Genomic DNA, 24,246 nt, shown 5'->3' on the forward strand with positions numbered 1-24,246 from the left:
CTGGAGGTCACATCATAACGCTCTGACAGGAGCAGGTACCAATCCTGCTGCTGAGTCGATGGCTCTCTAAAGCCCTGTGCAGCTCTCGTAGAGTAACTACCTGTCTCCTGGTATCTCCTCCACACATTTGAGACTCTGTTAAGAGACACAGAAAACTGAGTTTTTCCATTTTTCTTTCTTTTATTAAGAATTCTGTTTTTTTAAACATGTATTGCTAAAAAGAAATTAAACAAACACTTTTTAATCAAAGTGTAGCATCAGGTGAGTAAAACTACATTGATATTGACCTTGTTAGTAAAGTAGTAGAGGGGGTTGTTAATCATGGCCGTAGAAGGTGTTTAACATCAACAGGAGGTGAATCTGCTCCTTTGTGCAAGGAAGAGCAGGATAAGCACTGCCAGGTCCCCCACTGCTGCCGTGTGCTTTTCACAGATAAGATCATACAAGTACATGGAGACCATAGAAACTCTCGAGTACCATTTTGGGTTGCTGCAATGAAATTTCAACAAAAATGGACTAGCCTGCCTTATCATTTTTTCACATTGATTTTTATGGTGTCTTTGAGTTTAGCCCTTCTGTAGGTTGATGACTTTAATTCGCACTGAGCGATGTGGCATCCTTTCATTGCTATGTGCAACGCACAATGAATATAATGAAAATAAACTGTGAAACGTGTATTATAGAGTGCAATACAAGCTAATGCTTAAATATAACTTTCCTTTTAATTGGATGACACAAAGTATTCATGTATTTGTGTCACTGCATTTAGATTATTTTAATGTTCTGCTAACCAACTTGGACAAATCATCTCTTTCACACCTCCAAGCTTTACAAAATGCTGCGACTATTAACACCACAGTGAGTACCCTCACATCACTCCTATTTTATATTCTTTATATCAGCTCCCAGTAGATTTTAGGATTCATTTTAAATTCTTGTGCTAACACACAGAGAACTAAGCAGCCAAGCTGCAGATTATATATCCCAGCTTCTTACAAAATACATTACTGCTCGCTGTGACAAGAATTTGCGAGGCGTTCACTGTACACGTCTAAAGACTAGTGGTGTACAGAGCCTTTCAGTTTGTGGCACCAAGGCTGCAGAAAAGTCCACCACTACAACTATGGATAGTTGACTCTGTGGACTGTGTTCAGCACTTTGTGACTGTCCTAATTCAATTTGTGACTATCTTTACTTAATTACTTCTATAACAGGATATCAGCAATACGATTTAAGCGTGTGAAATGTCATTTCACCCTAGAAGAATCAGTGCTCTGTATCTTAAATACATGCAAGCTCTTGTTTTGCAAAAACTAAAAATGTGTATCAAAAGAAATTCTACACAAGAAACTATTTTAACTTCCTAAGACCCGAACTCTTCCACAGCATGCATTTTTAATTTCTCTTTGATATTTGGGCATATTGGGGCCCAATGAATGTAAAAACAAAGAATTACCAGATTCTTTTAACCTTATTTTTGTTTTTAAGAAAAATGAGATCCACATATGAGGATATTCGTTTAAAATTTTGATAGAACAGTAGCAGTATAATGTCCTCGTAAGTGGATATCAGGCCCTTGTAGAGCAAAATTGAGTATTTTAGTCTAAATAACCCAAAATGTGATGTCCACATATGTGGACGCCAGGTCCTAGGAGGTTAAATCACAGATGTATGAGGGAATGTTGGCCACTTCCCTCCCTCTGTCAAAAAAAAAGGTACATTCATAAAATAGCCTTAATCAAATAGAAGTGCTATCAGGGCTCGTGCACAATGAAGTATGTTTGAACAAATTCTCATTTGGGGTCTCCAACCCTCTGAGCACTGCGATTTCAAGCATTACAGCACAATTACAACACCGAGAAGACAAACCACACAGTAATCTATTGAAAAGTAATGTTTATTTTGCACCAGCCAAAAAAATAAAATAAAAACATTGCGGTGCAAAAAGACAAATCCCAGCAACAACACCAGAGACAGTGCAACTCAGTAAAATAATGCTCGGGAAAAGAGAAGAGAGAATATCTATGGCAACCAAATAATACCAATATCAATAAAAGCAGTTTCTTAAGTAAAAATACCAAACAAACAACCGGTTACCTTCAAACAGACAACGGCTTCAAACAACAACAGGAAAATATTACAGTAACTTGCAATTATGCTTCATCTGGTTCAGAAATATCAATACAACCAATCTCCCATCGCCACTCAGTTATCATACAGCAACATTCACGCCGGGCTGGTACACAACAAGAGCCAAATTATGATAATCCCATTACCACAGCATTAAAATCAATTACATGTAATAAATATCAGTGAAAGCACCTTTAAAGCTGAAATGTGTGTTAACTGATCAACTGACTGTGCAACATGTAAAAAAGAAAAAAAAGAGGCAAGTCCATTAAAAAACATTACAATATACCACCCAAACAGCTGATCAATTTCAAATCATTACATACATTATTTTTTCTCTAAAGCATGATGATTATATACAAAGCTCTCATAGGATGGTGGCCCCATCCTTAAAAAAACAACCAAAAAAGTCACAATTAGGTGTCTCATTCTGAAACGTAATTTGAAGTTCAAAGCCATCAAATGTTTTAAAATCACTTCTGTGGAAAAATAAAGACGAAAGCCAGCCTGGATGAGCTTAATCGTTGAGCATCAACCTTGCAATCAGACTACCGCCCGCATTTGATACCATCAGGAATAAAAACTGTAATAATCATTCAAAGTTCACAAAGGCGATGTGCGTTCAAAATCACCAGCCACATTCGGCTTCCATCTACGTGCAAACACTTGAGCTGCACTTGGTAGCGTAGAAAAACAGAAAATACTCCAAGTAACTTTTTTTTCAATGACTCAAAGATACCAAAAATAGAAAAAGTTCTTACAGTCCATCATCACAACAGATTAGCATGCTAGAAATTTTCAGACAGGCACAATAGCGCGAGTAATATACAGCAAGTATGATGAAAATCGCACTCCACTGCATGTCTGCTTCTGTGTCTCCATGTCTTTTTTTTGTTTTAAACAGCTGCTACTGTTGGACACATCTTGACACACAATCAAAACACTTCTTCAGAGCCACATAATCCCAGCTCCTCAAAGTGTTCAGTGGGATCCGTACAGTGAGTAGTGTACTGCAGGTGCAGCTTCTTTGCAAAGACCGACAGCATTAATCATCCTATAGAATCCTTAAGGTTTTGCACCCCACAGTAATCTCTCTCTGTGCTCCATCCTTCCAGAAATTTGCTGCTTTTTTTTTTTTTTTTTTTTTAAACCATTTGATCATTTGACATTCTCTGCAAACACCTGAATCTTGCTCGCTCTTAACAGAGCACAGTGTCGACTTCTGCAGTTTTTGTGTTAATCATTATATTTGTGGCAAAAAACTCAGCAGTACAATCAAAGAATTAAACCTGCAAATTACTGGAAGGACTGTTCATTTGCCGTGTACAAATGTGTGCCTCTTCACAATGACTTAATGGATGTATTCACTTCTTTTGCTTTGTATATGGCTTCTGCTTATTTATGGCTCCTTTTTTCCCTTTTCCCTATGTAGCCAGGCACTGTTTCTTACCCACAGTGAAACCAGGTAAATGTCTCATTTTTAACTTTTAGTGTGCGATCTCACCAAAATAAAGTGAGTGAATACTGAATAAGTATTAAAAGTTTCTGACAGTCAGGCCTCCTCTTCCACCACAGAAAATACATGTTTTGTTTTTTAAAGAATACAGCGTTAGGAATGAAAACCTGCAGCTGTTAAAGTGGAATTATATTTTACATGAAGTGAAGACAGTGTTCTCATTTGTCAGTATGCTTTTGCTTTTTTAACTGACTGCTGGAGGACGTTGTGCTACTGTACAAGCACATAACACTTTCTCCCTGTTCTGTTGCCAGGCTAGCTCTGCTTTGGGATCACGGCTTGCTTTGGCTGTGTTTTGGATGCTGTTGCAGAGGCAGTGGATGAAGTGGAAGAAGACGAAGAAGAAGAGGATGAACTCCATCGGGTCTCTACTCCTGTGCTGGTCATCTTCATCTTTCGTCGTTTCGCAAGGGGAGCATTGTCGACACTTTTCAGAAAGAAGCCTTCTCGCTTACCTCGGTTGAAAGCCTGGTGAGAGTGGAAGGCGACAAAAGTGAGATAAAATACATTTATTTAAGATTCTTTCTGAGACCTTTTAGAAGTTTTTCACACCAATCTATTACCTTGTAGGTAGCATTGACATAAGTGCGGACAGTGGGCCCACTGGACTCGAGCACATCTGGCGTGCACAAAGGAGTGGTGGACATGGATGCTCCACCCTGAAGCCAGCTGTTCTCTTTCAGATCAGAGAGTTTGAGACGGCTCTCTGGATCCACTGTTAGCAGGCCTTAAAACAGGAAAAGAGACACAAACAAGCAAGCAATAGAGGAAATTCAACAGGCATTTATCTCAACTAAAGCAAACTAAGAACAAACATATTCAGTACCTTTAACAAGCTCTTTGGCATCCTCTGACACACCCTTCCAGGGCTCCCCATCCAATGAGAAATCCCCCTCTTTTATTTTTTGCATGATGTCAGCAGCATATGATGAGGTCATTCCACGCTGCTCACTCTGAAATGGCACCTGGCCTGAGAGCATGGTGTACTGAGAAAGACGCACACAAGGGTCATTAGTATTCAGTCAGCCGAGCTATGATAAAAATCAACATATTCAGATTCAATTACCAGGATGACCCCGAGACTCCAGAGGTCACAGGCTTTATCATATCCTGCACTCTCGAAAAGCTCTGGTGCTGCATACTGCAGCGTGAAGCAGGGAGTCTGCAGGGGGGCACTGCCTGCAGGGCACAGGCGAGCAAATCCAAAATCTATTACTTTCAGCACAGAGTCCTCCCCCTCATCTGCAAACAGCACGTTCTGTAAGGTAAACAAACAAAAGCCATGAGGATCAGCTCTTATTTTACTTACACATTAAGATTCAATTTTCCTGACAGAGTAAAGACTATTAGTAAATACGAGTATGACAGCCACCACCGGTTGTGTGTGTGTGTGTGTGTGTGTGTGTGTGTGTGTGTGTGTGTGTGTGTGTGTGTGTGTGTGTGTGTGTGTGTGTGTGAAATCTTCTGCTTTCATTTTGAAAAGCACCACAAAAGTCACATCATGTGCTGTTGTCGAGCAGTAGCCTGCAGAGGTGAAAAATTAAGCCAACATAGAAGTGCCAAAAACTGCTGTTCCTAAATCGGAAATTTGAGGCTGGCTCCTAAAACAATTCAGCCTTGACAGACTTCCATTAAAAAAAACAACTAAACAGCATTAAATGAAAACATGTTTATAGCCTGGTACAAAAGTGGTTTTGACGTCTGTGGACAGTTTCCAATTTTATTTTTGTAATTTTTTTCAAACTTATTCATTTAAATGTTGAAGTTACTGGCACAGCTGCTTTGGGTCCAACAAAAGGAGCAGCCAATCAGTGTCTGCTAGGCTTCACGTGCACCACTTAAAGTCACTGAACTTGCTCCCTCCTACATGTGTGTGCTGCTGGGGCCTTCAAGAGCATTTTAAATAGAATTATTAGACAAATAATATTTGTGCTTCAGTTTTGGTGAATTCATTTGTTTTTAGTGTGTTACCTCTCGTACGTAAGGCTAATTAGCAGATATCTGTGTCTGTTCATTGCTCACGTTTGGTAGTTGATACACCAGTCTGTCATTTGAAAACATTAAATTTATGGAGAAGCTTCAAAATGCAGTCCAAAAACCAGTGAGTGACATCATGATGGCAACGTCCATGTTTTGGACAATCAGTGATTGTCGCTCTCTCTTTTTAAAAAAAACCCTTTTTAACCCGGATTACATCATGTAAAAGTCATGCTGAAAAAATAATAACGTCACACACATCTCTCACATATGAGACAGCAGATCCCCAGTTACAAGACTCTTTTTTTCTACCTTTTTAAACATGCGTGTTATATATATATATATTGTCAGGAATGATAAAGTTATCAAATCTCCACCCACCTCTGGTTTGAGGTCTCTGTGTACGACTCCAGCCTCGTGCATGAAGCTGACAGCTGAGACCAGGCTCTGTAACAGCTGACTGGCCTCTGCCTCGCCAAACAGTTTCTTCCTCTTGATCCTTTCCAACAACTCCCCACCTCGCAGAAGCTCCATCACTAAATATGTGTGATACTGACAGAGACATGCAGAGAAGGCCATGAGGGCTGATGTTTTTATGTGTAGCTTAATATTGACCAATACATCATTTTTATCTTTATCCTATGTATTGTCCATTCTACCTGATCAGTAAAGATGTCATACAACTTGACGATGTTGGGGTGAGACTCACACTGCCTCAAGGCAGCAATCTCTCTATGAGTGTTTGCCTCCATTCTAACAAAGAAAGACAACATTAAGGGCATTCAGTCACCTTTACGTTCCAGCGGTACTGTGATACAGTAAAGTATTGACACATGGACACAGATCTGTTAAAGAGCACTGTACTAAGAAGTATTTCATCTCTGCTCACCTACGGCTGACGATCTTGACGGCGTACTCATGGCCAGTTTGCTTGTGTTTGCATTTCCTGCACACAGAGAAACTACCCTCGCCTAGAGGTGGTCCTTGAAAACACAGCTCATAGTGCTGAAAAAACTGGGATTCCTGAACAAAAAAAACATAGCATTGAGCCATCAAAGGAGATTATTATACTTCAGGCAATAGACATGGCCCCAGCAAAGCTAAAGGGATATTTTGACCTTTACATGAAGCAACCTTGAAATTCAGCTCCCACATTTGTAAAGAGAAATACCTTAAAACTGAAAAAGTAATTTGGAAAGATAAAACATGTTGTACTTTGTAAAACACAAAGTTTTACAAAGTACAACATGTCATCAAACTCTGCGTCCTAAGACAGGTCAAACTGGTTAAGACATTTTGGCCTAAAACAGGAATGCTTGTTAAGCACTGTTTGTAAGCTTTCCTCAAAGTCCACATAATATGTTTTTGCCAATTTTCTGTCATATCTGTATATAAACCTTTACAACACTGTATTCTATTTTAAACAGAACAAAAATTTTAAATAAATCATGAAGTCAGCGTTTGTGCAAGTAATTTCTTTGAGAACAAAGCTCAGCCTTCAGATAGCTCCAAATTTTCAGTTTCAGGCAGCATTTTCTGCTCACTCATTGTCATCCGTAGATTATCTCTTATATCATCATCTTAGACAAACACATGACTCTGACTGTGAGCACAGAACGCTCACCAATCTGCTGTTCAAACTTCCTGTTTATGACGGGAACCCAATCAGATGACTGAAGGGCTTTATTCAGATTGTGGGTAAACTCAGGGGCCTCATCTTGGCTCAGTATAAGGTTACACAGGATTATTTCGAAATATGAATATGCAAAGCTACTCTAGTACAGTCTGAGAGTCCGATCATTGAGCAGGAGCACAGTAGATCCACTTTAAATTGTGCCTCTTACATGAATATATTAATAAGTAATATGTATAAATTTATCACTAGCTGGGTACACTCTCTATATAAAGAGATACTTTTATTTTTAATTCCCCAACTATATAACTTGGATAATAGTTTTGCTTTAATTAGTATTTTATATGTAGTGCTTTACAAAAAAATAAACCTTATATCTTACACTGCTATTATCAGGGAAGGAATTACTATGAAGTAACAATTCTGGATTGATCTAAAAATACATTTCACATTTGCCTAAGGAGCTTGGAAAGAAAGCGACTCGACCTATTTAAATTCACTCTCTTTCCCAGCTTCACAGACTACCATGACCCGGAATACTGAGAACCTACACAGAAATTTTACTTTTGCATATAAACATAATTTATTGTTTATCACTGTAATTAGAATCTGGATGACAACAGTATTTTAAAATTCCAGCTTACATCTTTTATAAATCTAATAACATAAAGTAATAGCTGCGAATTTCTTTGACTTCTGGAAGATTTTGGAACATTTTTTTAAAAGACGAGCTAAAAATATTGCTGAGTTGAGTCTGACACCTTTCACACGCAGGTGATAAATGTCAACTAGACAGCCTGACAAACTTTTTCTGTTCCAAATAGATTTTTGTGCTGTTTACCGAGATCAGTACAAAGTGTCTTGAATATTATTTAATAATACAAAGCATCCTGTCAGATAAAACAAACCAACTTCAGTTAATAATTTAGCTTCTCCTGCTCTTTTCCTTCTTTTCTGTTAACAAACAGTCCTGAAACCAAACATATCACAGAATTATTTGAAAACACCCATACAGATCATACCTGTAACATTGCGCTGCGTTGGACAGAAGCAGAAGCTGGTCGGTCAGCACCAATTTGGGTTTCAACAAAGTCTCCCATGACTGCGTTCTTATTGAACAAGATGGAGGGTGCAATGAAAGAATAGCCCTAAAACAGAGGAGATGTGTTAGGTGTAACTATGATGTAGCTCACTGAAGAATTATTACAGCCTTTACTTATTAACAAGCACTTGTTGCACTTTTCAGATTGTAAAGTTAAATAATGCTTACAGGTCATGTTTGTAGAAACATTTGATAGAATCAGTGTGGAGGTGATGATGACTGACCTGGAACAGACGATCTGTGCTCGGGGGTGTGCTGGCTGGAGAATAAACAGGATCCATCCCAGTGAATTCCTCTGCAAAGTTCCCCACATCGAGTTCGCTCTTCAGCTCTGGCTTGAATGGACTTGCAACCTTCTTTTGTGCTAAGTCATCCCAGTTCAGTCCCTGTGAGGCAGAAAAGGAGAATGAAAGAGTTACAGATGAATGAACTGAGGTTACAGGGGAAAAGATGTTTAAGTGATAGACAGTTAAGGGACATCGGACCTTGAAGAAAGGATGTGCCTTGATATCTTCAGCCCCCCGCGGTCCAGATCCCAGCCTCTTGTGGGGATCTTTCACCAACAACTTTTTCAGCAGATCCTGAGCAATGGGTCCAATCATAGAGGGAAACGGCGGGTCACAGCGCAAAATACGTCTGAAGGGCAAAGGGAAGATATAAACATTTTGCTAACATACAGAAACAATGGACAAGAATACAACTGTGTCAACATTCATGCTCCTCCAATAATGGCCGATAAGATTTTTTACACAACATGAGGCACAAAATTATTCTTGGGATCATGCAGAAATTGTGGCATCACATACTTTGCCCAGCAAAGCTGCCACTAACTCTATTGTTTACAACACTCTCAGTACTGTTTCAGCAGCACTGAAAGTGTCGCAAACAGAAAACACATCACAGTTTGAGCAACTAGTTTCTGAGCCAACTAGTTTCTGAACTGCTGTTGTGGAAACTTCATCAGCAATGACCTTCATGTTTTCCTTTTCTATATACATTCTTTACAATGTAAAGAATGTCAGTCAATAATACACAACGCAAATTTAGAAAAACTTGGGATGAGCTAAATATAAATGCTGAATTTCATAAACCCATATTTTATTCACAATAGCACATAGAAGAGATGAATATTATCCCATTCTTATCTGATATAGGATCCTATGTTCCTCTAACTCAGGGGTCCCCAACTCCAGGCCTCGTGGGCCGGTGTCCTGCAGTTTTTAGATGTGTCCGTGATCCAACACAGCTAATTCAAATGGTTAAATTATCTCCTCAACATGTCTGGCAGTTCTCCAGAGGCCTGGTAATGAACTAATCATTTGATTCAGGTGTGTTGACCCAGGGTGAGATCTAAAACCTGCAGGACACCTGGAGGAGGCCTGGAGTTGGGGACCCCTGCTCTAACTGTCTCTTTTCAGTGTCTTTTGTTGCCCCTGTTCAACTTTTTAAGATGTGCAACTACACTAAATTCAAATTTTTCTTAAAATGGTACATTTTCTCAGTTTTTTAGGTTCATTAATTCTTTTTCACTCCCATAAAAATCAGCATCAGCCGATAGGTTCATTTATTAGTAAAACACAGCTAATAACAGAGACAATTTGAATGAGTTAAGAAGGGCCAGGCAGATGATTTATGGAGATGGGATTGCACAGTACTCACTTTGACACCTCGCTTTGGGAGTTCCTCTCTCCCTCCAGGGTAAAAGGAGACGCACCTGTCAGCAACTCAAACATCAGGATCCCAAGACTCCACCAATCTACTGACTGAAGCAGAATACAGCTTGAAAAGCACAATAAAGAGGACAAGGAATTTTCACTGTGAATTATTTAAAGGTGGGTTTTTTGAGGCGGTACTGCCTTCCATAACAAAGATATTAAAGTCATCTTTGATTCACCACACTGGCCCAAAGTCATGAGTCTTAAAGCATCTGTAGTGTTAAATGTTTAAGCCTTCCCCGTACACTGATACATGTAAATATAAACATTAATTTAAATATTATTTTGTGCACAATATGTGACCATTCAAAATCTTTCAAATAACCGATGATCTTAACACCAAAACCTGCATTTGCTCCCTTGTTATTCTTTTTTTTTTTTACCTTGCCATGTCCTGATTTCCCTCTGATGATTTCAGGAGCCATGTACTCAATGGTGCCACAGAAAGAGTAGGTCCTCCCCTTCTGTGATGATCAGAAAACAAGCATACTTAAAAAAAATGTATTTCAGTTTGGATTGTGGTAACAATTAAACACCCCAGGTATTATTTACATGTACACATTGCTATGCTCACACTGTAGTTTTAGATTTACTTACATCTTCTTCCAGAAACTCTTTGCTGAGCCCAAAATCTGTCAATACCACATGGCCATCACTGTCTAGAAGAATGTTTTCCAATTTGATGTCTCGGTACACAATCCCAAGCTGTACACAATGAAAATTTACCAGTGGCATTCATGTTAAAAGCTGTAATTTGTGAACAGAGACAGCAGGCAGTGCAAACAGAGAAACCCTAAAAACATTTTTACAACCAAAAAGGAAAAAGTGGCCACTTACGGTATGTATCTGTTATTTTTTAGTAATCACAGCATTTTCTAATCCCAGCTAGGGGTCCTAATCCCAAAATGTGTCAAAACAAATAACTGTCCAAACAACAGCAAGCCTATAATGCAGGAAATACTAGTCCCCAAAGTTGCTGTTGTTAAAATGCTTTTATTTGATATTATTTATAAAAGGAACGACTCATGAAAGTCTGCAGGATTTTCAGCCAATGTGGCTGGACAATTTCTTTGGACACTAATTTAAACACAAATCGACTATCTCATAACTTAAGTGCTGCAATGTGATCTTAGGATACCTAGTGAAGGTCATAATTTACAAAGAGATGGCTGAAATGCTTCCAAATAAAACCCTCAAGAACACACTCGTTATGTTTTAAAAAGGACCTTGAAAATGCACCCAATCACCCTCCATGTAGTGGTTTGTGTAACTACTCAAAGAAGTCATGAGTATCATTTAAGGCCACTGGTGCACACCTACTTTAAAGATAAATCTAAAACTAAAGTAGCTGTGAAACATCATTAGGAAACCACTTCTATGAGCTTCAGAGTATTTCTCACAATAAAGAAACTCAGACTTCCTGTTCAACACTAAATGACAAAAGCTCTTTTCAGACATGGGGTGCATAATATTGCTGGCTTCAACAGACCGTTTACACAATGAAAATTTACTGATGTCATTCACTTTAAAAGCAGTATTATCTGAGCAGAGAAAGCAGCATGTGTCATGTATACACAGAAACACAATACTGCTGACTTTATCAATCTGTATACAACAATGTGAACGCAACCTAGTGTTTATGGAGCTAACGTAACATTAATCTGGTGAATAAAGTTAAATGCTTAACAGAAAGGCTTACTTCTTTAACCATCAGCTTGTTTTGATGAAACCAGAGCTAAAAGACCACAACCTAGAGCTTAAAATAGGAGTAAGTTGGGGTTGCGTCTCTGGCCTCACAACCCCAATTCTATGAAAAGTATCATATCGCTAAAATGCTTAGTTTGTGTAAGCAGCAGGCTCTAGCCAAAATTAAAGAAATAACTCTAGCATGTGTAAAAACTGGAAACAATAATCCTCACCTTGTGCAAGTGTTCTAGAGCCAGAATTATTTCTCCAATATAAATCTGTACTGCCTCTTCTGGAAAGTGATCCCGCTGGTACAAATGAGTGAACATCTCCCCACCGCTCACATAGTCTGTACTCACACACACAAACAAATACACAGGGAGCTTGAATAGACATAATACAAAGAACTACACAAACACACATTGTCCAAAAAAGAAAAAAAAAGAAATGCCAACAAAAACACATACAGTATAAGACAGAAACATAAAGAAGACCTTCAGTGTTTCAAGAGAGAAGAGTTCTCTATATTTGGTACATTTTTCCCAGTGTCCCACCCCGGTGTCTCACCCAGGATGAGATGTAGTTTGCTCTGAGTCTGAAAGGCATAGTGAAGAGTAACCAGGAAGGGAGACTGGCGGATGTGCTCCAGGACTTGTCTCTCAGTGCGAGTATGTTCTGTTGTCTTTGCCTTCTGAACGATAGCTGCTTTCTTTAACACCTAGGGCAGTGACCAAAATAAATTAAACTTCTCCATTCCTTCCGTGAACTTTCAGTGAATGGCACTTCGCTTTGGGGTATGTTGCAACATGCTGCAATCATGTCCAAGAGAAGGACATTATACAACCCAACGGCTTGCATCAAATCCAAAACGAGCAAATAAAATGGAAAAAAAAAAGATCATTTCTTGGTTTTAACATCTGATGTGCTGTCACTGTACCATGTTTAATCTAATATTGGCTTTAGATAATTAGCCAACTCATTTACATTTTACACAAAATGGTTATAAAATGTTAATAAAATCATAATTAATGACTTATTTTAAAGCACAGACTAGTAATTTACATTTTTAGCTAAAAAACCTGCTTTAAAATGTACATTCATTGAATTACAACACTAATAAAATTACCTTCATAGCATAGAGCTGGCTCACATCATGGCCGCTGTTCTTCCTGACCAAAAACACTTTCCCGTAAGCTAGACAAACAAATATTGAAAATTACTGCTGATGGTAAACAAGCAAACAGAGCAAACACAGATACACCATCGGATTGTGCCTAAAAGAGATGGTTTCCACTTCAAGACATAAATACTCGGTGAACAGGCAGCAAGATTAATCAAATCTGCAGAAATCTGAATCATTCTCACTCATTAAATTTAATTAGGTGTTCAATTGTTGATGGAAATAGCCACCAGGATCTCCTGTAGCTAATCAGTAACATCAACAGCATATGGATTCTCTGTTAATCATCAGATATTTTTCATGCTGTAACATTTAAATGAGAATATAAATGACATGAAACATTTTAACTTACAAACTACAAATATCAATTATAAACACTTTGCCTTCAAAATACTATCCAAGCCAGGGGAATCAACCAAGTCTGCTTTAAGTATATCTCATACCAGTACTTGACCTTTGACAACAGCTTCATCTTCATTTCATTCTATTCAGTGCTACATGCAGATCCTTACCTCCAGTGCCCAAGACCTTCAGCAGCTCAAAGTTCTCCATGCCGACTCTTTCAGTGTGACCTGTGAAGTTAGCTAGTAGTAGAAAGAAAAATAAAAGACAAGAACAGTGTTTACATTTCTATTTCTGTTCAAGTTTTTGTTTTAAAAAAGACAAGCCACACTGAGCTCTATCTTTTAAGGGAAGCTTTCTACACAAATAAAGTGGTGTACTTTTCTGGCTGGTTTTTCCCGAGTATATTAAAATACAAAAAGACATACCATATGTCTTGATATTAGCAAATGCTTTACCAATGTGCCTTTTCTTGTGTTATAATCCATGAATGCACTTTGATGTACCCTCTCTATAGATTAAAAGGTTGCTCTACTTAAAATCTACAATCTATCCAGTGAGCCACTAAGCAGATCACTTCACTTCACCTGTGACAGCTGGTGAAAAACATCCACTCACACTGTTTATTACACTACAGCCACATTTACAGCTTGACTTTACTACTCTTGGAGGGAGAGTACAACAGCAATTCTCTGATTTACTTGATTTTATCTGTGAGGATTTTTCTTTGTAAATTTACACTCTAAAATCAATTCAATGACAGATGCATTGTCCATTAAAAACTTATGACAAATTCTGTTCTTTAGTCTCTAATGCAAGCTAGGTGACCTAGATTGATTAAAAGCAAGTAACACGACAGAGTCTTTACAGAACAAAAAATATTTTTCATATTAAAGCAAAAATACTGATAATCCATTACAATCTTGAAAAATATTGGCTCGTTAATTTCTAATGCCCCCCAAACAATCTATTTTAAGTTTATTAAAGTCTAAGATGATTTTATTGTTTCTGTACACTATAGACTTTTCACATGCCCCTCAGCCTCAAAACAAACACACATTCACACAAAAGCTTAGCAAATAGCTAAACCAGATCACAAAGCAATGTTACACAAATCAAAGAAAAATCTGAAAGAAATGTAACAAAGTAATATCAAAGAAAACTGATTTTTTTTCCCATTTAAATGGAGTATGTTTAGAGAAACATTTTTTGGTTACATTATATTTCGCTGCTTTATAACTTTAATATAATGGAACTCCAGTGTGTGAATATACTGTACAGCCCACATATATATACACATATATATGGAAAAGGAAAAGTATTTTAAAATCGGATAAACGTTTTACAGAAAAAAAAACTGATGTGGTGATGTTAGCTGTGGGGTTGAATCAGCACATCAAAAAAGGAACAAACTGCATTCGTGCGGTGTTATTTAAATGATGAGATGAATTACAGTACACAGATGTTTCCTTTGTGGCTATGGTTATTATTATGATTACATACAGTGATAACAGACAATATGACTGACTTACCATTGGTGATTTGGTGCTTGACAGTACAGGCCCTTTCATTTGTTTTTCCATCAGAGTCTTCACTACTATCAGATGCGTCCCCAGACATATTTTAAAGAAAAGTGGACTACAGACTTTGCGATGAAATTGGTTTGTCTGGTGTTTTCTTATTTACGAGATTTTGCGTTTTACACTCAGCAGTTAAAACAATCTACTGTGGCTGCATTGTGAAGGAGACAAGGATTATCAAAATGAGCGGACAGCTGTATTCCAGACAATGCTGTTGCCCAAACCTTAATCCCCACTCGTTTGGCATCCTGGTGTTTGGCATTATTTATCTCATGTGATTGGTCGAAATCAATCAGAAAGAAGATTCATATTCCTGCTACTTAGAAGATGTTTTTTCCCGTTACTGTGTCAATGATCGTCGGTATTAATTACGTAGTCTGAGTAACTGTATGTGTTATCTGCAGTTGAAATTTAACTAACAGTTTAAGTTGCTAATGTTAGCATTAGCTAAATAACTAGTCATTATTCATAAGTTAGCTGACGTTAATTGGTAATAACGTTAAACCTTCGGTTATATAAGCGACTGGTCAAAACAACGCGTTATAGTCGGTGTGTAAACAGCTTCAACGCTAACTACCGTATAATAACAAGACGTGTTACCTAGCCAGCTGGTGTGGTAGTAAATTGGCAGGGTAGCGGTAGCAGCTAACTAGCAAATGACTGCATTTGTCCGTCAAAGTTTGAACGTTAGCTAACCGCTGGTGTTTTGTTAGCAGTGTTAACTGGCCTCTTCAACTACCAGCGAACTGACCATGTTGGAAAAGGCCAGTTTGTGTAGTTCCTTGTCTTCTTTGTCACCAGTAGTCACAAACTAATATATTCGTCCATTATAAAAATTTTTACATCTCACTTTATAATTTTTGTCAGCGCCTAGCAAACTGCTAACACCAGGATGCTTCCGACACAACCTGGGCGACGGTCAGTCACGTGAACTACTGGAGTGGGCGGAGCGAGATTGCTCAAGAGCTCAACGAAATCTGGCAATTCTGTGCCACAAACACTAGCTCAAGTTTTGCCCAGTAGTTACAACAAATGTCAAATGTTTTCTCTCCATTAATTAAAAAAAAAAAATCTACTAATGTTTATGCTTTTCATTTGTTCTGCCACACTGTGTCTTCCTTTAGAAAAAAAAATAAACTAACATTTTCCAGCATGCTACTAATGCCTATGTCTCTGTACGTTTAAATCTTATTTTATACCTAAATTCACAGGGGTCTAGATCAGTCATTTTATCTATCACTGGTATGCAAGTAGTGCAAGGTATTGAAACTGTAGGTCTACCCATCTGCCGACTCAGCGTCATGAAAAAAGGCCACCACTTCCTTTCAAGATACATTCAGATACTGTATATTTCACAGTACAACTGGTTTCCATTAGTACATTACACTTCCATGGACAATTCTGTTTACATCATGTGAGATGTGTGTACTTTATGATTACAATGGGGACTTGAATGATAGAAATGCCCTATTTCGTTGCTGTGCTGCACAAATAACTACATTTTATTATTCTACTGTGTATGTGTGGAAACAAAAGGCATTACAATAGAATATTTGAGTCCCTCTTGGAAACCGTAGCACAAAGATACTATGACAATGTTGTAACTTTGAGGTATCTGAAGCCACAAATTGGCAAAATTGTGGCAGAATGTTAGTTAGAAGTATAACTTTTCTTTTCAGAGGAAAGACAAGAAAAAAAAAAAAAAAAAAAAAAAAAAAAAAAAAAAGCTGAGCTGTCACAGAGAGGACATGTAACAGCAGTATGTGCAAAGATAAAGCAAAACGACTTTGCTGGGTGTGATGCACATTAGCAAGTTGTGACAGGGTGCAATGGGGTTAATCTAAGTTAACGCACAAGTCAACACACTCATCCAGCATGTGCTAGCACTGAAAGGTAAATCCACCCTTTAACTATCACATTCAGACCATCTTTAAAATCCATTTACACTTAATCACCATCTGTTCCAATCTAATGACTAAATTGTGCTGTTGCTTAGAGACAGCTGTAGATGATACGCGTCCAAATCATAATAACGTTTAATATGTTTTTAAGAGTCTCACACGTGCATTTAGGTGTTAAAAGGGATTGGATTAAACTTTGCACTTGAGGTGTAGGAAATGACCAGAAGAGGAAGCGCCAAGGAATGCGAATTCGGCGTTTCAACATAAAAGCACCGTATTTAATTAAACCTTAAAGTTGACAATACAAAGGTCAGGGACAACTTCAATTTGAGATGTGCTGCACATTATAATCATTATTTGGAGTGATTTTTACTCTTCTCTTTTCTGCTGTCTTTAAATCATGAACCACTAGGAAAATGAGAAAAGCCTGAGGATGGATTTGCCCTTTAAACACCGAACATGACGGTGTACTGCATCGTTTTATTATTATTTTTAGATGTATTAAAAACACCCGTACACATGAATCCAATTTCTTTTCTTAAAGTTATCTGGAGTCTGAAGCTTTCCAGATGAAACTTGCTTTGATCAAAACAATTTTAAACTTGTGAAACTTTATAAAAAAAAATATATATATAAAAAAATAATAATAAACCAAACACATACAGTCTTAGTGAGAACAGGAAGATAATATGTTGGATTTGAAGGCAAAGAAAAAGAAAGAGAAAAAAAAAAAAAAAAAAAAAAAAAGAAAGAATGAATAAGTAAAAGAAGTTTCATTTTGGAGGGTTTAACAGCTGTGGCTCATGTCTCCCATTAACGAATGGCTATCAGTCCAACATCGATGAGTTTCTGTATCTTCTGAGCAATAACTGGATTCTTTAAGTGGCTGAAAAACAAACAAACAAAATTACTACAAATCTGTACTATACAGTTAAAATGCAAACTGCATTGGAGGTAAAGCTGTCAAACTTACTCGCTAAGGGCCTGTGGGTCCTTCTGCATCTGCTCAAGGATCATACGCATGGCTGGGTCAGACATAATTTGCTGCACCTCTGGATCAGCCATGGCCCTTTTCTTCACTTCCTCAGGGCTGTCATTCCTCATGGCCTGACTTACCATGCAGCGCTGAATGCCTTCTGAGGCTTCCTGAAAGTGGAAAGAATTCAATTCAGTCTTTTGTCGCTCACTGTTCACGCATTAGAAATACAGTTATATCTGACATTACCACATTTCATTCATCAGTCTGCTCTCTTCACATTTCCAACACACAAATCTGTTTAGTTAAAAATGTAATCAATTCTTTTTGATTCAAAAGTGATTGGACAACTAACTACTGTGTCAACCAGCAAACATGTAGCAGAAGTATAGAGAAAAAAAAATTCTCTTTTCTGAGATATCTTTTCTACTCAAGTCCACATTTTTTGAAGCGTATAATATCCTGTAAAATACCTTTGAGGAAGAGTCAAGCTCTAGAGCCTTCTGGTATGCATCCATAGCTTTGGAATAGTCTTTCATGGCCTCCAGAGCAGCTCCTTTACGTGTGTAGCCCTTTACTGTGAACAAATGTCATAAACTATTTGTAAAATTACAATAAACTGACATAATTCTAGATGATACAGTTCAGGCAAAAGGCAAAAATGTAATTAATATAAAAGTTATTACTCACTGAAGGTGGGCTCTAGTTTGATGCACTCTTCACAATCCTGACAAGATAAAAGATTCTCATGGTTAGTCTTAAATGCACAATAAATGCAGAGGTATGCATAAATTACATTAGATTCACATGAACTCCTACTTGGAAAGGATGTGCTATACCTTCAGGGCAAGCTGAAACTCCAGCAGCTTTGTGTAGCAGGCAGCTCTGTTACTGAAGAGTTTGGCATCATTAGGGTTTCTCTTGATGGCCTCAGTGTAATGTTTCATGGCTAAGGGGTAGTCTCCTGTGAAAAAGAAAAGACAAGCTCATCTTTGTGCAAGTTCGAAGAAAAAAGAAGAAATGGCAGTCGAGCAGAAAGCACTGCAACTATTACAAACCTTTCTGGAAGGCATCGTTGCCCTTGCTCTTCTCTTCCAGGGCCAACTCTGGGTTGATATAGGCTAGTTTCTCCTGTTCCTTCAAAATCTTCTCTGCCTGCAAAACCAATTACAAAGTCATGGTAAGTGAACTTCAGTTCAGGTACTGTATACCAAGTATACGCTATGTTTTTCTTTACATTCAAAATTTCAGTTAATTATAGACATTAAAAATCATTTTGCTAATGTGGTATTATTATTTTTTACTGTGCCAACTCTTGACAACATTAGCTAATCCATTTATTAACTATCTGGACTACTGCACCTGTTGACACTTCTTCAACACGTCAGGAGTTCGGTGCTCTGTCAAACTCTTGTTGAAATACTGAATTGCTTCTTTGTACTTTTCCTGCTTGAAGTACGAGTTGCCAATTCGAGCCAGGGCCCTATGAGGAGACAGATTATAGCAAGCATGTTATTACAGATAGTCAAGATCATTTGTTTACGCAACTTTAATAAAAGCCACTCAGGTGGAAAGTTAGTCAGTACAACACTGCTTCCTTGACACTACAATTCACAGTGTTTCTCTACTGGTCACTAAGTGGCCCCATTCAGTGTTGTTTTTGATTTCTGATGTGGGAAGTACACCCACACAGATGTATGTGGTTTTCATTCCTATCAGACTAAACATTTTCTGTAGGCTAAAACCTGTTTCATAATTTCCGTAAGATCTCAAAACAATCGTGAAAATGTAAAAGGCTATCTTTGTTCCACCAGAAATGTATCACCAGTAAAATAAAAGAACTCACTTAGCAATTTGTCTGTAGTCTTCTCTGTTCTCTCTGCCAACATCAATGGCTTTCTCACACAGCTCTCTGCACTTGTCAAAATCTCCCTTCTCAAAGTACACAGCTGAAATGACAACAAATACAAGCACATGTTAAACACAAATAGAATACATTAACCATTTTACGTCATGTTAGATAAACTAAAAACTGTATTTATATTACTGTGTATTCATTTATAGTTTATATCATAACTGTTTATGTTACAGTCACACAGCCACATTCTGGAGGATATTCCCAGATTCAGTTAAAAGGGCTAGATGTTACAGCCCCTGATAATGCAGGGACTGTAAAATATAGATGAAAAGTTTGTATGAGGTTAGTAAATGTTTAATATCTGAGAAAATATACCTGCTTGATTAGATATGTAAGTCATGTTTGTTGGGTCGTGTTTAATCGCTTCTTCATAATGTTTCAGTGCCGTTTCAAAGTCTTTATTCTTATATGCAGCATTCCCAAGCTCCTTTTCCTTTAAGGCCTGTTTAAAAAAAATATGAAATTAAGGATGAACAAAACTCAGACTATGGACTAATCAGAAGGTTGGATGTTTTAAAAAACAAACAAAAACAAAATGCAACAACATTAGATTATTTACCTTTCTCTTGTTTTCAGGGAGGTCTTCCTCTTTGGGAGGTGGCGGCTGAGTCTCTTTGGGTTTTGCGGGAGGAGGAGGAGTTGGCTCTTCATCCTCCTCCATCTCAGAGAGGTTTAGTCCAAGAAGCACAGAGAGAGTAGTCATCACTCTGGGATCCTGCAGCTTCCTGACGATGACAAGAGGAATAAGAGCCGATTCACATTTTGGAAATAAATCTTAAATAACCTTCATAACTTTGTGCTCCCATTATACACTTTTCATTACTATTCCAGAACTTTTGACAAATTCTAAATATAATAAAAGTAACCCAGATTACTTAAAACTTGAGTTAAATCTGCAGATTGTTTTTGAAAATGCACATACGTTCCAAGCTCAGATGGTTTGCTCTTGAGCTGCTCTAGCAGTGCTCTGTAGCTGGGATCTGCCAGCAGCTCACGAGTCCGAGGATCACTCTCCAGCTTCTGATACAAGTTGGGCATGGCAAAGGGATTCATCATTGTTTTCTCTGGTGAAGAAAAAGTCTGTGTTGATTGGTGGTCACAAAGATTTTTTTTTTCACAAATATTCAAACTGTTATGGGATTAAATTCACTAGCTTTTATCTTTCTGTAACTTGTAGTATTTACCCACAGTCTGATTAAAAACACTCCAAACGCAAGTGGACTGTCTCCTTCATTTTGAAAACCTAAGCTCAAAAAATGCATTTTCACTTCAGTGATGCTGTCAGCAGCCATCACAAAATCCTCTACCCACACAGAAACAAAAAGTGACTCACATGCCTCATTTCTGTGTAGCTCTAAACAAAAACACAATCCAGTCTTTACCTGCAAGCTTGGCCTCAATGTTCTGCAGCCCATCCTTTAGTTGCTGATTGCTTGGCTCCTGTCTGAGTCCCTCTTGGTAAGTTACTCTAGCATCATCCAATCGGCCAAGAAATTCCAATGCAGCAGCTTTACGGGAGTAGCCCTGGTTGATCACATTTCAAATATTTTAGACTGTCTCCTCAATTTTAATAACTATATATTCTGTCAACAAATCAACGGCATAAAAAAGGACATCTCACCTTCCCCCAATCAGGCTTGATCTTGATAGTCTGACAGGCATCCTGGAGAGCATTCTCATAGTTGCCTTTCTTGGCATAGGCAGCTGAGCGGTTACTGAACAGGACATGGTTGGATGGGTCAAGACTCAAGGCTTCGGTGTAGCAACGTATGGCCTCATCGACATTTCCAGCACTCAGCGCCTTGTTTCCCTGGTCTTTCAATGCTGAAGCCTATGAAGTACAGACAGACAGACATGTTTACAAAACCTCTGTTTTGCAGCTCTGCTGCTCCAAGAATAAATCCTTCACAGCTGCTACTGGCAGAAGTGAAAAAGGAATTGACAATCATTCAGCTGTTCGGGTCAAACAGGTGCAGAAGTCTTGCAGAGAGAAAATGTGTTTTTATTTTGTTACCACATTAACCTGAAAATGAGGCCTGCCTCACAGCAAGCAGGTGTAAACCCACTTTTGTTTCAGTTACAAATAATGATTTTTTTTTCTTTTAAAACTAAAACAGAGGTTAGATAGCTAGAAGTATATTATTCTAAAAGTTTTCTCTGCAGGAAGCCAGAGTGAATACAAAAGCAAAGCATACTGACAATTAGGGCTGTTCATATAACGATATATCAGATGACGATCGTTTCATTTTATGCTATCGTTTGTTTCGTGGTGTCACAAAATAAACTGTTTATGGCAATATTTTTTCATCGTTTTGATGGTCACTGTAGTGGCTCAAACGTTAGAACAGGCTTTTCCCCGCAGCACGCCGTGTAATAAATACAAAGAAAACGGCGGCAGTTACAACTTATGTCTAAAAATGTATAGTTTCATGCATCTGCTAAAACACTCGACTCCAGCTACATGAGGCGCAGCTGGAAACACTTCCCGCAAGTCGAGCTGCCCGAGATTCACAGAATATGTTACATTTGTGTGATTTATATCGTTATCGGGACGATAGAATTCTTATATCGGGATATGAGATTTTGGTCATATTGCACAGCCCTACTGACAATGCTAAAGAAAAAAAGGTTGTCAATATACTGTACACCCTTTGTCAATTAAAGCTGCTTGTTACAGTTTGAGAAGTAACCCCGCTGCACCTCCTCTGAATCTAACAGAATCAATGACATGCCAAGAAGAAAGGAGCACCACGCTACTCCAAAAAGGTTTTCTCACTCCCTGCTGGCTCCTCTTGAAAACTGTCTGATAAAACTCAAGTCCACTAACAACTAGCCACGGTAAAAAAAAAAATGAAAAAAAAAAAACAACTTTCAAGTGTTATGTGGCACAACTTTCTCCCTAGCAGTCATTAGACCTAATCCAGTCTGAAATAACATAGCTACACCACAATCCCCTGCAGTGCTGTAGGGTTTGGTTTTGTCAAAAAATTAAAAAAGGTGAATAATCAGTAAATATTATGGAGCTTTAAGCAAGGGACAGCTGATTATATCACCAAGGTCCAGTTGTTGACCAAACACTTCACTTGGATACATCGTGTGAAGCATCAAGTAATCACAGTCTAGTCATTTTAGTTAGGGTGTAAACAATGTGCATATAGTTGTAAGAATCCACATATAATCTTTACTAAGTCGGTCCAAAATGAAAATGAAACCTGTAGATGTGTTGCACCATGGTGAATGCTGATCAAGAAACTTGAGGCATGCATCAAGTCTTACTTTCACAATGTGTCAAATCCTTAATGTAATAATTCTTATTTTAGCGTTATCCAGAAAATACAAAAAGGTTAAATTAAAAAAAAATAATAATAAAATAATTAAACTCATGGACGAATTCCTCGCAACATCAGCACATTTCTAACTAGGCAGTGCCCTCTTTTGACTTCTAACGTGCACCACACTTATTGATTTTATGCTGGACAAATAGGTTACCGAGTCTGAGCGCAACAGTAGTTTTTAAGTAATAAAACAGCTCAGATATGAATGGATTTCATATCTGAGCTGTTATGCAGAACGTTCGAGAGGACGCGGCAGCTGACGACAACATGCGGCTGTAGCCATGACAGCTTCGCCTGTGTGTGCATCTAGAATGATCCTCCGGTGTGAGTGCAGACTGCCGATGGCACCACTGAAGCTAATCCAAAAATACTCCTGCAGCATGTGCTTACAGACCGAATGCTGCAATTTAAGCTAACAGTCGTCTGCTTTCGTTTTATAAATGGGTTACAGAGGATTGGTTTGTTTGTTTCTTAATAAAATAAAGGCTCTCTGTTTTTTCTTATCCTGACATACTGATAATGTTCATGTTGTGAGCCAAAGATAGCCGTTTGACTGAGATTTGGTAAGTTGTATTTTGCCCATGTTTGCAGAAGGCTAGAAGGCTGGTTTACAAGACCGAGCCTACACTATCCATTGGCAACAGCGGCAGGCAAACCTTACAGGGATAATTTTACGTAAAAAGCAAGTGTGACAAATTAAGTTGCCGCACGTTAGCTTAACAGTTAGCTAACCTTGTCGTGTGCTATCACAAGTGAGACACAACCTTGCGCAAATAAACATTCAAGTTAATTTCTCAATAAATTCAAGTTAAGTTAAGCAACACTACAGTTTAGTACCGTCAAAATGTTCCGTGACGGGTGAAAACGGCAAGCCCAAATGACTACAACACCTTACTAAAGAGATTACGCTAAGCTAACTAGCAAACAGTGAACGGTCAGTGTAAAGAGCTGACTAACCTCTCCGACCTCCAAATTATTGTAAAGAAATGTTAGCCTAAAGCAACTCAAATGAATACACAAATATGTCTTACATATGCCAATTAGAAAGTCATAGTTATTAAATAAGTAGCAGGACACTCACTTTCTCCATGGTGTAAGCATGAGGTTCCTTTCCAGAAACTACTGTGAACTAGCGCCTCCCCCTCAACAACATGCAGGTTGCCAGTTTGGGAGGTAGAAAATCCGTAATCAGCTTCCAGATGAGTGTACCCGTGAGGGGAATCTGAGGAACATATATAGCACCGTAGCTGAAACT

General features: G+C 38.2%; 2 protein-coding genes across 2 annotated transcripts; both read right to left on the reverse strand.

Annotated features, from left to right (window-relative positions):
• Positions 1–1,879: 1,879 nt before the first annotated feature.
• On the reverse strand, positions 1,880–15,897 carry rps6ka4 (ribosomal protein S6 kinase, polypeptide 4). Its single transcript, XM_004557292.4, has 18 exons — positions 14,814–15,897; positions 13,452–13,523; positions 12,886–12,953; positions 12,327–12,477; positions 11,993–12,108; positions 10,671–10,778; positions 10,457–10,537; positions 10,018–10,121; positions 8,844–8,994; positions 8,583–8,744; positions 8,279–8,404; positions 6,513–6,646; positions 6,283–6,376; positions 6,005–6,175; positions 4,713–4,904; positions 4,473–4,632; positions 4,210–4,373; positions 1,880–4,114 (listed from the first exon to the last, which is right to left on the reverse strand). The coding sequence occupies exons 1-18, from the start codon at positions 14,899–14,901 to the stop codon at positions 3,902–3,904; spliced, it is 2,355 nt and encodes a 784-aa protein (XP_004557349.1). The 5' UTR covers positions 14,902–15,897; the 3' UTR covers positions 1,880–3,901.
• A 295-nt stretch (positions 15,898–16,192) lies between these two features.
• stip1 (stress-induced phosphoprotein 1) lies at positions 16,193–24,220 on the reverse strand. Its single transcript, XM_004557289.6, has 14 exons — positions 24,073–24,220; positions 21,278–21,487; positions 21,039–21,180; positions 20,579–20,720; positions 20,216–20,381; positions 19,972–20,098; positions 19,585–19,687; positions 19,101–19,221; positions 18,797–18,893; positions 18,578–18,702; positions 18,429–18,465; positions 18,212–18,315; positions 17,736–17,908; positions 16,193–17,648 (listed from the first exon to the last, which is right to left on the reverse strand). The coding sequence occupies exons 1-14, from the start codon at positions 24,079–24,081 to the stop codon at positions 17,576–17,578; spliced, it is 1,629 nt and encodes a 542-aa protein (XP_004557346.1). The 5' UTR covers positions 24,082–24,220; the 3' UTR covers positions 16,193–17,575.
• Positions 24,221–24,246: the final 26 nt, after the last annotated feature.

Source organism: Maylandia zebra, linkage group LG10, assembly GCF_041146795.1.
Source record: "Maylandia zebra isolate NMK-2024a linkage group LG10, Mzebra_GT3a, whole genome shotgun sequence".
Lineage (NCBI taxonomy): Eukaryota > Metazoa > Chordata > Actinopteri > Cichliformes > Cichlidae > Maylandia > Maylandia zebra.